Source organism: Narcine bancroftii, chromosome 1 (genome assembly GCF_036971445.1).
Source record: "Narcine bancroftii isolate sNarBan1 chromosome 1, sNarBan1.hap1, whole genome shotgun sequence".
In the NCBI taxonomy this organism is placed as follows: Eukaryota; Metazoa; Chordata; class Chondrichthyes; order Torpediniformes; family Narcinidae; genus Narcine; species Narcine bancroftii.
Window position 1 is genome coordinate 270,065,972 of NC_091469.1, and position 15,316 is coordinate 270,081,287.

At 38.9% G+C, this 15,316-nt stretch overlaps 1 protein-coding gene across 4 annotated transcripts in view; it reads left to right on the forward strand.

The window, feature by feature from the left end:
* Positions 1-15,316, forward strand: part of lsp1a (lymphocyte specific protein 1 a) — a 253,384-nt gene that overhangs the window by 221,058 nt on the left and 17,010 nt on the right. For all 4 annotated transcript variants that reach the window (XM_069898739.1, XM_069898719.1, XM_069898729.1 and 1 more), the window contains 2 exons: positions 8,623-8,715; positions 10,419-10,527. In XM_069898739.1, the coding sequence (XP_069754840.1) occupies positions 8,623-8,715; positions 10,419-10,523 (198 nt within the window). In that variant the 3' untranslated portion in view covers positions 10,524-10,527. The remainder of the gene's footprint in view (positions 1-8,622; positions 8,716-10,418; positions 10,528-15,316) is intronic.

A 15,316-nucleotide genomic window follows, 5' to 3' on the forward strand; every position in this document is an offset into this window, starting at 1 on the left:
GATATTATTGGTCAGTAATATTGTTGTTCAACCACTCAAACTGGCAATTTCACTTGATGCTTGTAAACAAATCATAAACAATGATGGAAAATATTACATCAAAAGTATGAAGAGCGTCGGAAAATTATTGCTTTCAGTGTTTTAAGTTGCATGATTTTGATGTTGGTATTAAAGTTTTTCATGCAAAAAGTTACACCAACTTTAAAAAGCTGTATCCAACATATTCGTTTACTATTAGACTTTTTGATATTTTGGGAACAAGGTGCTGATTATATTGTTTCCAATTAGGCATGGAATTACAAGCATTTTATAAGGTCAATCTGCAGACAGCACGGACACTACAATTACCGGTAGATTCAGATGGCCCTTGCTGGAATGTCACTTGTATGTGATGTCAGCTGACCTTTGCAGTCAGACAATGTCTACATTCAATGTCTTGGCTGGTGGGTAAAGCAGACCTTTCTGTTGAAAGATAGCAGAGACTATCCACACTGGCAAAGTGATGCCTAACTCAGGGTTAATGCCTGCAGGAGAAGAGCATGAAATATTGAGATGAAAACATTTGTAATTGGTGAGCCGAAAAGAAAATGTGTTTTCCACAATTGATTTCTGCATCTGTTCTCTTTTGAATGGGTGTGAACTTTTGCAGTGCTAAATGCACAAATATGATCATTGAGAAACCAACAGGAGGTCATATGGTGGGGTAGGGAGGCGGAGTAGTTCGTTGCTGTTAAAACCTTGAGATCATCATTCAGACATCTCGTGACTCATGACAGCTGTTTCTCATGATGTATCCAAGAAACTGAAAAAAAAACTGCGAAGCCCTCTGTTATCTCAAGGATTTCTTGTAGATTATAGAAACTGCATAAACAGTGATAGTGGAGCAGTATCTAGGGTATGGCAACCATGACACGTGCCCTGGGCACCACTTGAAGGAGGGGGTGCCACTATCCTCGCCTCACCCACCCAGTATCTTTTCTCATTGTTTTAACCTGCTGTGCTGAGTTTCTTGAACATTGTTTCATGGTGTCATCAGACTTTGGAGTTTTATTCCAGGGAGGGTGTTTTGGTTTTTCTTGCCTGTTGATTTGCTCAGCAGCCCAGGCCTGTCAGCACTCAGGGCGGCACCACTCAAGGCTCCCATGGTGATTGGTGCTGGCGATGGCTTGGGGTGCCGCAGCCCAGCATGCTGCTGGGTATGGAGGGGCCGAGGGCTATTGCGCGTTTGTCCCAATGCAGAGCTCGGCCTTAGTTCCGGTGTTGGTCGCACCAGTCACAGCCTCCACTTGGTCCCTGCCTGAGAGCCGGGCCATGATCGCCAAGCTCGGCCTGTGTGTGTGTGTCCTGGTGGTCACTGGCATCGCCACCTCTCATCGACAAGGGCTCAGAATCTCCATAGCGCTGTGTGAATGCGAACAGACCACCTGTGGTGCTGGGTGAATGGAGGGAAGTTGTCACTTCTGCTGTCTACACTCGTGTTGCCAGTATTTGAGTGTGAGTGCCAGTGGCTGATTTTCCTGGGAGCTGCCTGTTGTTATTATAACAGCAAGTAGTAATCTATACTTGCACAAAGCAATTTTAAAATATATATTTTCTTATGGTTAAGTATTACATGCACAGACACTGGTCAGCTTTGATTGGACAAATTGTTAAAATGCATTCCAAATCAAAGTGTGTACAATGGAGACCAGACAAAAAAAAATTGTATTTTTGAATTGAAAGGATTCTGCCTGCTGTTATTAATCTTTGAATTAAAATATTCACATACCCCCTGGGCACGGGTAAACTGAGCAATGGCTGACTTCATTACCCATAATCCCCCTCATGGCTGGAACTGCTCTGCCAGCAAAATGCAGAGCAGTTCCAGCTGTATAGGGGATTATGGATAAGGAAGGTGGCCATTTTTCCTGTGGAGGCTGCAGCTTCCAGTCAGCAATGGCAGGTAATAAACACAAGGCTTGGGTCACTTCAACGCAGGCTGGAACGTCCCATGTCTTGGCGACTGAGAATAATAAATCTCAACGTGATGTGGCGTGGTTCGCAATCGAAGGGTCTGTTAATAAGGGGGAGAGCTGGGTGGGAGGGGAACAAAAGTGGGGGGTGCTTTCCCTTACTAAAGCTCAGCCTAGGGGCCTGGGTGGGAGTTAATCCATTGGTTCACTTCTAATATTTCAATGCAGTGTATGAAATTCGCAAGGATATGTCGGGCAGCACGGTGATGTTGTGGTTAACGCTAGGCCAGTTGTTCATGAAAATTGTTCAACTGTCTGCATTTTTTAAAATGGGATGGTGCAATTTCAGTGCTTGCTATAGGTGCTATTTTACTTCGGTACTCCACTGAGCACATATCAGACATTCAGAATGACTTGGATTGTATTCTAGACAAATGATTCATAAATAGACTACATAGTGAATATGCTGGAAATGAATAGCAAGTGTGGCAGCACTCAAACCACAGAGATAGCAGGTTAACATGATAGCCCTGACTCTCCATTAAATCACATGATTCCAGCAGTTTGTGTCTTTTTTTTTAATATATTTTTTTTCACCCAGTGAAGAATTTTAACCTTCTCTGTGCTAAATGATATTCAGATCAAGTTAAAGATGAGACTTTTATGGACGGAAGAATAAATATTATAAATTTATACCACATTGTAAATTGTTGTCTGTGGTTTTACCACTGATGGGAGTATGGATTTCTTGCATTCAAAAACAAATTGGAGCTTTCTCCTTACTCTTTTGAACATGATTTCCGACAACCCACAAAATGTACTAAGCACTAAAACTGAGTGTATGTGTGGGAGTGTAGGGATTGGGGTGAGGTTTCAATGCATCAATTTTCTTTATTTTTTTTTAGGGATTTTCCTAACATATTGTCAACAGTAGTAAAGAAATCCATATTACTTGAACCATAATTCAATGAGCCAAGTTTAGATTTGAATATCAATATTGAAGATTCTGGAATGAAGCCATTGACAAGGATTGTTCTTTCCGCATCGAGTCCAGGGTAGAACTGAAGAAGGATGGATTTTTTTTTGAGATGTTAGCCAAGATACTACCCTTCAATAATTCAATCTTTCTTCATTAGCCACAGCTATGTAGAAACAAAAATTTGCAGATCAGTTTACAATGCAATGGGGCGACATGGTTGGTGTTACAGTTAGCGCAACGCCTTTAAAGCGCCAGCAATCAGGGCTGGACCTGGAATCGAATCCCGCGCTGTCTGTAAGGAGTTTGTACATTCTCCCCATCTCTGCGTGGGTTTACTCCAGGGGCTCTGGTTTCTTCCCACCCTTCAACAACGTATCGGGGTGTAGGTTAAGGGGTGTAAGTTGGGCGACATGGACTCGTAGAGCCAAATTGGCCTTTTACAGTGCTGTATGTCTACATTTTTTTAAAAAGGGACAATTGACTATGATGCTGAATAACAGTCACTACATCCAAACTTTAAATCACTTTTCGAATTTTGATTTTAAAAAAGGAAACAATTTCCTGCCCCCTTCAGTTGCTGTAAGTCTATTGAGCAAAACCTTGTTTTTCACCCTGTACATATTCTTTTTCTTCTCTTCAGGCTCTCTCCAAATCTTGGGTTTCCTTTGCTTCTGGCTCTGACATTCCTGTTCTTCTGCATCTTCTGTGCCTTTTCTTAAATCCTCCTGTACATTGGCTTCTCAGAAGGTAATTTTCCTGTGGACTTTTAACAAAATGCAAGGCATGTTGGAAGTAGGCCAGTTTGGCCTGTGTGACAAATGTAATAGTAGAGACATGGCTATGCTGGAGCTGAGTGTACATTCCTTTCCATTCATTCAGGTTTCCTGGGGTTTTGTGGTGAAATCCCTTGAGGATATTCTATTCACTATTATTGCAGGTCCTTTTTCAATCTTTCGTAACAAATCCTTTTGGGATTTTTGAGGTCAGTTTGTCCATGTTTCCCTGTGGGTTGTGATTTCTGATGTTTCACATTATCAAACGGAGGAGAATTAACAGAAGACTTAATGTAGGAGAGAGAACAGTATATTCTTTGTAGCGGGGACAAGACCCAGATACCCCTGTTTCCCTCATTTTCCCATCCCACTGCATGTGAACAGCTTCAGTTAGTGTCTTGCTCATCACCCGGGATCTATTCTGTCATCAGCTGGCATCCTTTTATGGATACTTCAACTAGTTGTTCATCTCCAGCCCCTTAACCCCTCTCTTTCCTTGATCAAGTACTGAATCTTAGTGATCATGCCAATATCTGTACTGATATTGCAATGACTGGGGTCTGGATTTTATTCAACATTGCCAATGGCATTCTGTGTACAGGTGCCATCTCTGTCACCAAGTCCACTCACCCTAGTCTCTCCTGCACTGAGGCATTATGCGACTGCAGTTGGATTGAATAAAAGATGTGCTTAGTCTCGTATTCACAATCACCCAGTCCAAAGTAGCTGCTTGTTTGCATGTATTGAGCCAGTTTAATTATTCAGGGATTGATGAAGTTCTTTGGAAATATAGCAACTGATATAAATTGTTTCAGGCAGATCTGATCCTAAATTTCTGCATCTCTGTGTTAATGACCATTCAATTTCTGTTTTGGTGCTTTGGGTGGGGGGGGGGGTGGGGTGGGGTAGAGGAGTGGATGGGGTTGTACAAAACTAGCATGGACATATTGCATGGTGCAAGTTTAACACACCATTCAAGCACTGTAAATGTTTTATTTTCCCTGCTAGACCCATTTCAAGTATATTAATGCAATATAGCCAAGATATCACACCAGAAATTTTGTTCTAAATCAAAACACAATTTCATAGTAAGAAGGTAGATTTTGGATTCAGTGATATCTGAGCAGAAATTTGAGTAGAAGTACCTTCTTGAAATCTGTGTAAGATTTGCTGATTGAAAACAAAATCCAAACTTTTGGCCTCTGAGTTTTGTTGTTTTAAGACAGGTTACTATACCCAGGGGTAATCTAAAATAGGCAGCTGGACAAAATTTCCATCACATGACTCCCAATATAATAAAGTTTGGGTTGTCTTCAAATTAAGAAACTAAAAACATATTCACTTTCTCCTTAAAGCTGAAGAAATTCCCTTTCTGTCCTTCCAGAGCAGGATTTCAATTTCGCAAACATGTAATTAAGAAATTTTAGCACCGTCTATAAAATATTTTTCCTTCTACCAGGGGTATGTGATCAAGAATCTTTCAGGCTGAGTTGTGCTGCTCTGAAAATTGAACTGGGAAGACCTGTTTGAGGATTAGTGTCATACAGCTGATGTGATTTCTATGTTTTGATGCCGTTTCCCTTCTAGCTCTCCTTTTAGGGCATTGGTCAGGAAGTTGGTACATTTCTGCAAGATGTGAGTTAGGATTCCTCTCCGTTAATTCCCATGACTTACCCCCTGCTTCTCTAGGCCTTCAACTCTCTCCAAGGCACCAACTTCCCCCACACTGATCTTGCGTCATGATCCCCGATTGAGACCCCACTTCCTCTGCACTAGTTCACTTCCAAAATCTCATTGTGGATTGCCAGGGATCTCAAGGACACCACAGGAATCCCTCCAGAAATTTTGAGTGGTTGGAGCAATGAAGGCTCGTGAATGAAGAAAGGTAGACTTCTCACATCCCCTCATTTATTTTGAATTTCCAATGATGTCTGTTGGAGATGCATTGAGTGCAGTTGTTGCTTCACAGCTCCAGTGGCCCAGGTTCAAACCCAAGCTCTTGCACTGTCAATGTGGAGTTTGCACATCCACTTGGGTTTCTCTGGATGCTCCCATTTTCTTCCACATCACAAAGATCTGCGTTAGTTCGTTAATTAGTAACGGTAAATTACCCCAAGTTTGTAGGTGAGTGATAGAATCAGAGGGAAGTTGATGGGAATGTAGAGAATAAAACTGGGCTCGCATCTAATGAGGGCTCTTGATTGTCAGCATGGACTTGGTGGGCTGAAGGGCCTGTTTCTATGATGTAACTCTCTGTAACTGAAGTGCAGGTAAATGTAGAAAGCAATTTAATCATAACTTTTAAGTTGGAGTTAATGCGCCGTGTCAGTGCTGGTGCTGGTATAGGGCTTTTCAGGCCACCATCGCGATCATTGTGTTCATTTCTGGACAATTCCACAATCCTTCACTGATCACACCTCCTTGAGATTTATTCCTTTAACTGGACCCAATATGTAGAATGTCATTTTAAAAATCTGAACTATTCTTCTAAAACATTTCGGGTTTGGTCCTCAGTGCCAACCTGTCTGAACATCTTGAAGCTTTAGTGTTTCACTTTGAGTCTCTGGTCCACCAGTCCTTTGTGATGATGATCTTTCCCATAGCCACTAGCAGGTCAGGAAAGTTGGCAAGAAAAACTCCCCCTCCCCACCTCCCTCAAGCTCGCCCTAGCAACATGGGTGTAGTGAGAATGCTGCAGGTATCTGGTCGCTCTTGTGAGCTTGGCCGAAAAGGATTCGGGTAGCTTTTTGGAGGAGGAGGAATGGTAAGGAAGTTTATGACTTTGATCTCTGCTAATTAACAGAAGAGTGCCAATCTACAAAATAGATTGTAAAATGGATGGTAAAATCTATGCTGTTCTATACATTGAAGTCTCTCCTACAGCAACTTGCACAGTTCAACAGGACACAATGCTGATAATAATTTAAAGTGTTCCACCTGGAATATTGTTTTCATGTTGTGCAAAACATCTCCTGCTATTCTTTTATTTAGATTAAACTTATTTGCTGGTCAGTTCGATACAGATCCTTATAGACTGGACTGATTAATGCAGGTCACAATTCCCTTATCAATGGATCTACAAACTGAAGCTGCTGTTGCACGTGATCATGTCAGCAGGTCACCTCATATTTGAGATACTCCCAGGGCCTTGCTGGCTGCAGGCATATCCCTCCTACCTCTGTAACATGTGTGTGGTGTGTGTGTGTGTGTGTGTGTGTGTGTGTGTGTGTGTGTGTGTGTGTGTGTGTGTGTGTGTGTGTGTGTGTGTGTAAGTAAAAGAGAAAAATGCATCCAAGCATTGTGTGTATTAACAATCTGAAGTAAGCCATGTGTTAATAAAGTAGGTTTCACGTTACTTTTTTTTGCCATTCACCCATTAAATTACATTTATTGCAAACCTAATGAGTGCATCTCTCTCTCTCTCTCTCTCTCCCCCCACCCACCTTCTCTTTCTCTCTTTTTCTTTCTCGTTTTGGACAACTAAAAGTTGAGGACAGTTGAAAATCAGCCTCTTCAGGCAGCATGGCTGCAAAATCTGATTCTTTTTGCAAGGAAGATGAGTCATTTATGGGTTTTTTTTGTGTGAGCTTGTAAGCCACAAGTATTCCCACTTAAAATAGTCCCATGCAGAGAAGGGCGTATTTTGAAGCTAAGGCAATAGCACCCTCTTCTGGCTCTGTGAACTTGTCCCACACAGAGCAACCAGGATATGTTCTATCATTAGCTGCACTTCAAGACAGAGAAAGTGAGTTTTTAACATCTTGCCAGAGCAAAACATTTTTTTTATTCATCAAAAATATTGCATTTAGCCTTGGTATCTGTGGATTATGCTTCCTGTGGCATTGACGAATTAAGTAGCTGCTGAATCTTGGAAATATGATTTGGTTAAAATGAGGTCTCAAAAATGAAGAGGATATGTTCAAACATAAATTATATCACCAATACTACCAGAGGAGTTACTTGTTGCAGGGTAATTCTCACAATGGCTACAATTTGTTGAAGCTTTGATAATAAGCAATTCATCCAGTGTGCTGAATATATCTATGTCATTTATGTTTTCCTATGTTACTGGGCTTCAGAAAATGAAAAGTGAAGAATTAGAAAAACAGCTTTATTTAGACTGGAGAATTTCCATGCAGCAGACAAGGTTATTTCAGCATGCTTTAAAATAAAGTTTGAGCTGTCATATTATTTGACATTCTTTTTACAAATATTGGAATAATTCATGATACAAGTCTTGTAAAGTATTTTCTATATTCATGAGTGTCATGAAGTATATATGGATTTGTCATTAGTTAAAACCAATTACATTGGGAAGTTAAATATTTGCTTGAATTTTAATGGGCCAACTTGTGTTATTTTTCTCTAAGCTAATAACATCTCTGAAACAAAACATTTTTCAGTTTAGAATCACTGAATTCCCATTATTATTATTATTGCAGCTGCTGTGAATCCAGAACTTGTGCCAATTTGCAGTTTTTAATTCCTGTGGTCCTAGTTGAAGAGTTTATTTGACAAAATAGTTTTTTGATTTTGTTGTAATATTGGGGGTAAAAAACAGCACTCACTAAAGTGTTATTGTGGATGAAAGCTTTATTTTGTGTGTAACGTAAATCACATTTTTATTTAAGATCCCATCGACAGTGATACCAGTTCCATTTTCAATAGATCCAGTGAAGATAAAAGTGCAACTGGAAAATCATGAGTAAAAAATCTGTTTGAAAGGAATTTCTGATTGATGGATCTTAGAATAATTTTTTCACAAAAAACACAGTGCCTTTCCGTTAATTGTATCTGTGGAATTTACCCTCATCCAGAACGAAATTAGAAGCTTGCTGGAGCAGTGTGTAGATCCTAGGTGCAAATGCATTTCAGGTTGTTATAAGATAATTATATAATTCATTTGTTATTTCCACAGGAAATTAAAGCAGGAGATGTAAGGAGCAAAATGAATATTTGGGAAAACAAAAAGGATTCCTATTCTTCCACCACATTCCCGAATGCTGCAAAGGTGAGTAAATCAGCTTATTAATGTTGGGAGGACTTTAGTTAAAAAGCAAGCATGGTATGGGAGCACTGTTTGTAAGTCAGAGTATGTTGGCCTACTAATTTTGTATCCCTCTGCAATAGCTGCAGATTTTAAATTCAAGAAATTTCAGATAATTGCAATCTTTTCCTTTCTATTTTCTTTGTACAAATCAACATGTATTTAATCAATAACTGTAACAATGTGATATGTTTTTTTAATTTGTTTCATATGTGTTGATGTGTTATATAAAAAAAAATGGAATCTAAAACAAAGCTAGGTTCAGTAATGGAAATACTGGAACGCCAAAAAAAAACACTCCACTGGTTCACTTAAATCCAAAAGAAAGGAAATCTGCCATCCTAACCCAGTCTTGAACAGATGTGACTCCGGACTCATCGATGTGGTCATGTGTTAACTGCATTCTCATTTCATGGCCAATTAGGACAATAGCTTTGTGACCAAAATTATAATAGCTTATTGTGGATTAAAATTGTAATAATTCTGTTAAATTTCCACTTAAGCTAATAGAATTTGAGTTGATTTGGGTAATTATTTCAAGGCAGTAGTATTTTTTTAGCAGTTTTGCATAGATAGTAAACAAATGAAACAGAACAGATTTTTAAACTTCTGTAATTCTCAATTGTCAATTTCCATGCTATAGAACATGTCAATATTTGTATTCAAACACACAACTCCAATTCCGGAAGTGTCTTGTTTGTAGAGAGTCAGAAACTATCTCTTATTAATACAAATGATACCATGGACTGTTCAACCTGCCTCTTTAACACTACCCTGAACTTTTGTTTTATTGCTACACTATCCCCTGCAGCTTTGTTTTTATTCTTGCATTACCTATTCTTCTCTATATAGGTTAACTTTATTGGAGAACATGCAATACAAAATTTTCACTTTATCTCTGTGCATGTGAGAATAAGCAATTCAATGAAATTCTATCTCAAAAAATTGAATGCACTTGTGGTAGTTGTGTTCATCTTGACCAGGGAAAACCTATCTCACCTTCAAAGATTAAGCATGAATTGGACTCTTGGTCTCTCTTAACTGAAGAAGATATTTTTTTTCTGTAGATGTAATATTTTAGGACAATGATCATTTAATCTGATAATGATGAGCAAACTCAATACCTGGCAATGTACTTAAAGCACCTTCAGCCATAGCCAAGGTGAGCAGTTTCACATTCAGCATCTGCACTGGGCATGCCCAAAATGGATCTTCATTTTGAGTTGTATTATTGTACAAGATGAAAGTCCTGAAGGCTCTTTTCGGTGGAAATAACTCTGATACAAATACATTTTTGACCTGGATCCAAGATTTTGCAGCTTTTTGACATCCTCAGTGTTATTTTTGCTTGTGTTTCATTGTAAGGTATTATCCCTTTACTAATGGCAACAGCAAGCACACAATTAATGTCATCTGCATGGCCATCACGTGATCCACACCAGTTCATTGCAAAGCTGCTAAAAATTACACTATTGCCTTGACATGACTTTTACAGAGCTATTATAATTTTTAGCCACAATAAGCTATTATAATTTTGGTCACAAAGTTATTGTTAATGAGATAAAATATTCTGAAATTGTTTTAATGTAATTATCCTTGCTGATTTTATCATGTCTGTATGTATTTTCTTCTGCAAAAAAATAATCTTGTTGTTTGCTTTATCTTAGGATCACCCCTCAAGTGCAAAGTACAAGTTTGTGATAACTGGTCACGGCAAATATGAGAAGATCCCTTTTACTAATGATGATCATGGGTCCGATGCAAATAGTTAATCAAGTAAGTTCAGTCACTTTTGATGTCAACAAGCAAATCACTCTTTGGGTTTGGGTAGGCTTTCAATAAAAATGAACTTTCCATTGACTCCATAAGCCAACTCTGGGGCTCTTCAACCCACAGTTGTAGCATGCGACACAAAAATGACTGGCAATCCCACCAACTGGTATTGAGAGTCTGGTTTCACAGCATACTCTGCTCCATTTTCCATTTACCACCATGGGAAGGTCATTGCAAATCTTGATGATGTCACTTCCTTTGCTTTCCATTGATTGGCATGGAAATTCTAGACCCAGGCAATATAACTTGACTGTATCCATTTGACTCCAGCCTCTTCTTTAAAGTTGGTTCAAAACTGAAACAAAATTTGGGTTTCTATCTCAATCATATGAAGTTGGAAATTGGAAAAAAAATAATAAAATATACTTACAAGCAAGATTAGGGCCAGCTTCTAACTTTATTTGTTTGTCCACAATTCTTTTGCCTTTTTTTGTGGTATTTTGAGCAAATAATTACAGGGCAAAGTTCACCAGATTAGTTTCCCTCACTCTCCTTCATCTCACCTTTCCCCAATATCTTGGGAAAGGCCACAGTCTCATTCAGACATTGGCCATTGAGTCGTACCATGTAAGTTCAATGGAGCTGGATTGTTAACTAAATGGAGCTGCCTGCCAGGCAAGGACAAGATGATCCCAGGACCCTGTAGTGGAATAGGGAACTGGCTTCCTTGATGTATGACCAGTTGGAAGATGACTGGCTCGTCGATCAGCAAGTTGGTCCTGCCACCTTCTAAATGAAAATAAAGGCGTTTGGGCATTTAATTCAGGAACTTCTCATTAACTGGTCAGATTACATGGCATTATATATGCTCCATTGGTTGTCGTGGATTTAGAGCTGGACAACTAGTCTGAGTTTGTTTTCATACAGCTACCATGTTGGCCAATTTGCTTTGGATTTTATCTAAACATGCAAGAGGATGTTTTCAGGTCCAGAATTGCAATAGTAATTTAATATAGTTTTATATAAAGTTGTATTGGGAAGATTAAATTGGGCATGAGTTTGTTAAATTGAATTTAAATGAACAGATTCACTGTTTAATATTTCAGCTTCATATCAATTTGAACAATACAACCCCTTTTAAAATGCTGCAGTTATTAATTGTTGTAATAATGAATCAAGACTGGTGAAACTTCATTGACCTTTAACAAAGATTAAGAAAGATAACTTCTCCCGGAATGAGGCTTGACGATATTTCCACTATTTTTGATTTTATTCTTTTTCAATAATTATTGGGATATTCAGCTTTCTGCTAATATTAATATTTATCTGTTATTTTGATGTAATTGTGTTTAATCTAGTTCAACCTAAAGCTGCCAGTGAACCCTGGTTTGCAGGTCACAGCCACTCCATAGAGCCCATTCTCATATTTGATATAGTAATCTTGTGCGGTTCAATTCTTCAGTACATCTTCATTGGGTTCAAGGATTCAGAGTGGTGAAAATGCAATGACCTTCTCTTACCCAATTTCTTTTAAGTTGATTTTTAAGCATGTTTGTCATTTTATTTACAATAGATTTTATAGTTCAATATCACTGTTATACAGACATCGGTTACTTTCAAGGGTATTGAGTTGTGATGAACTTGCTGAAATGGTCGCTACGACAGGGGAAACTGTCCGAATTAAAGGTTGTTGTGGAAAGATCCATCTGCTTTTAGTTTGTCAAAGTTATTCAAAGAAAATGTGGATTATGATTCCTCAGAGGAATGTTTGTATAGATTTGCCAGATCAGCGTCTGACGTACTCTGATGGCATTAGCAAAGACGACAGGTCTGGATCTTCGACGTTGTGTGGGATTCAGCTCTTTGTATGGATGAGTATTATCCGGAGCACATCTCACCGAGTGAGGACTGTGCTGATCCGAAGCAACAACTTAAAACTACCAGTTCCCATTGCACCCCCTCCAGGTTGAAATCCAAAAATACTGATCGATTTCAGGTTTAGGTTTTTCATTTTGTGGATATTAAAATAATGACTGAATCATCAAAATTGATCCATTGTTTTATTTCTGTGCTACTCCTCATTCAGCTTTCAGATACAATATAACCAAGCAAGAAAGGTCGCCATCTGTTTTTTTGTTTCCAGCTGACTCTGCCCTTGCGTATTTGAGTGTATTCCACAGTGGTCTTTTTCACATCTTCCTCCTTTCAGCCTTTATGGTCACAGTTGAGATCATTACTTGGGGTTCTACCCAGAAATACTCTCCATACAGCCATTCTCATGTCACCAGGGTGTGAAGAATCAGGTTGAATTCTCAATCCACTCAGTGGTAATGGAATCAATGTACGGCATTTCTCTCAGCATTGGTTAAGTTGTACAAACATTCAGCATCAATAAGGGTGGATAAATCCCTAGGGCCTGACAAGACATTCCATCAGACCTTGAGGGAGGCTAGTGTAGAAATTGAAATATAAAATGTCATGAACTATGGGTGAGATGCCAGAGGATTGGAGGGAACCTCACGTTGTTCCGTTGTTTAAAAAAAGCTCCAAAAGTAATCCTGGAAATTATAGGCCAGTGACCCTGATGTCAGTTGTAGGTAAATCATTGGAAGGTGTTGTAAAAAATTGGATAATCAAATATTTTGATATTTAGGGTCTGATTAGGGATGGTCAATATGGCTTTGTGCATGGTAGGTTGTGATTAACCAATCTGATATTTTTTCGAGATGGTTACCTGGAAGGTTGATGAAGGCAAGGCTGTGGATGTTGTCTATATGGACTTTTGGAAGTCTTCAACAAGGTCCCATATGGGAGGTTAGTCAGGAAGGTTCACAAACTAATAATTGCAAAGGAACATATTTTGAGTGTAGAGGGGAAGGATGTACAATCGGTTGTATGCAAAGAATGTTGTCAAAATTCCTTTCTCAGAAGAGTAAAATTGGAAGAAAAACAAAAGAAAAGTCTCTGCAAATTTGAAGTGTAAACAAAAGATAAAGGAAACATTTTATCTGCTAGGTAGCCCCTAAGTAAAGTGAAACAAAGTTAACATTTCAGTCCTGATGAAATATTCATTCTTTTTATCATTGTATAAATGCAGTCTGATCTGCTGAGAGTTTCCAGCAGTTTCTCTTTTTATTTATCACTGATTTGAGAATTATGTGGAGTTATATTCCCATTATTTGTGGTGAATGACAAAAGAATTACTCCTTTGTTGGGATGGATTATGCATCCAGCATCACTCTTGGAGCATATGTGCTGGATGCATAATGTCTAGAGACCAGTTTGGAAGCAGCAAAATGATTCACCAGCTGCCCAACCTACCTGACCACCTGAATGTACACAATATGAGGAAATATTGCTCCAGGGAAATACTTAAAATCATATTACCCCACATTGCCGCTCCTTTGCATTTTAAAATATCTATAATATTTCATATATTTTTTAATGAGCCTTGTAGGAGCGAACTAATGGCTATTAAACCGAGGCAGCATCAGTTTGATAGTGATTTAAAGAACCAGAAGTGCTGGTTCCCAGCTGCAGAACTTCCTGTGTAACTTAGAAAGCTTTTTCAGTGATAAACCTGCAAAGAACCAGAGAATTAATGAATTAAATGCCTAACATAAGCTATGAAGGTTAGATTCATCATTTGCAATGTGTATACTGCAAAAGTGTCTACCATGTTCACGTTTTGTTTTAATGTTGTCCAAGTTTAGCCCAACAACCAAGAATGCTTTCTGATAAGTGGAAAACCAGCTGGCATGTGATTTAGAGTGGGGTTTTATTTCTGTATGCTGTAAGTATGCCCTAAGTCTAACTAAGACTTCATACCTCAAAAGGATATTGCTGAGTGTTTCTCTTCAAAAGAAACCCCTCAATTACTTGGTGCAAAGGACTAAGTCGTGTGTTTTAAACACACCCAAATACAAATTATTTTTCATGAAGGCAGCCTGATAGTATTTCTGAAAATAAAGAAATACTATGTCTTCTTTCAATCCTGGTCTTGTGATTTATGGCCATTTTAGAGAGAGAAAGAGAGGGAGAGAAAGGGTGGACTCACCCTCTTGTAGGGTCAACAGCCATCTAGCAAATATGTCGTGAAGCACGGAAAAGGTATCCCTTGCATTGAAGTTTTGTCTGGCCATTCACTGCTACAGAAAACGTTCCCCAGCTGTCTTGGATATCACCAGACTGCTGGATCTGGGAGGGGCTGTTGAGAGGGTGGGTCTGGACCTGTGCAACCCCATACTCGACTAAATCCATTCACGTACATGTTGTTCCTTTCTGAGTGAAATGAACCATCATCATCCTATGGGATGGATCGCCAGAAGTAGAGAGGGAGAGAGAATGCATTGAATTATGGAATTTTAATGGGGATACGTGGTGTTAGTGTGTAGGAGAGTAACGTGGTAAATATTTAGTGCTTTGTGGTGAGGAGGAAGATGTAACAGAGATTTCTTATAAGAAATACCATCCTTCGAAGTTCAAGGAAGGATGAAGGTGTGTGATCATCCCTGGAAGTGTACTGGAAGACTGGTTTCTAATATCTGATGATAATTAAAACCTGGAAACATTTAAAAGCCAGATACCTGACTGAGCATTTATTGCTTCAGAAGCCAGTAATAAGTGATCAACAAATCCTGGTAAATGATTCGGTTCACAGAGACTGAGAACAAGAGACTGAGGTGCCACAATTTTAAAACGAAGCTTGAAATTAGTGCTATCTTGTGACTGCTGGTTGTAAATGACAGCAAGGAATCCTCCTTAATTCCTTAGAAATGTTTAGTTTGTGTTG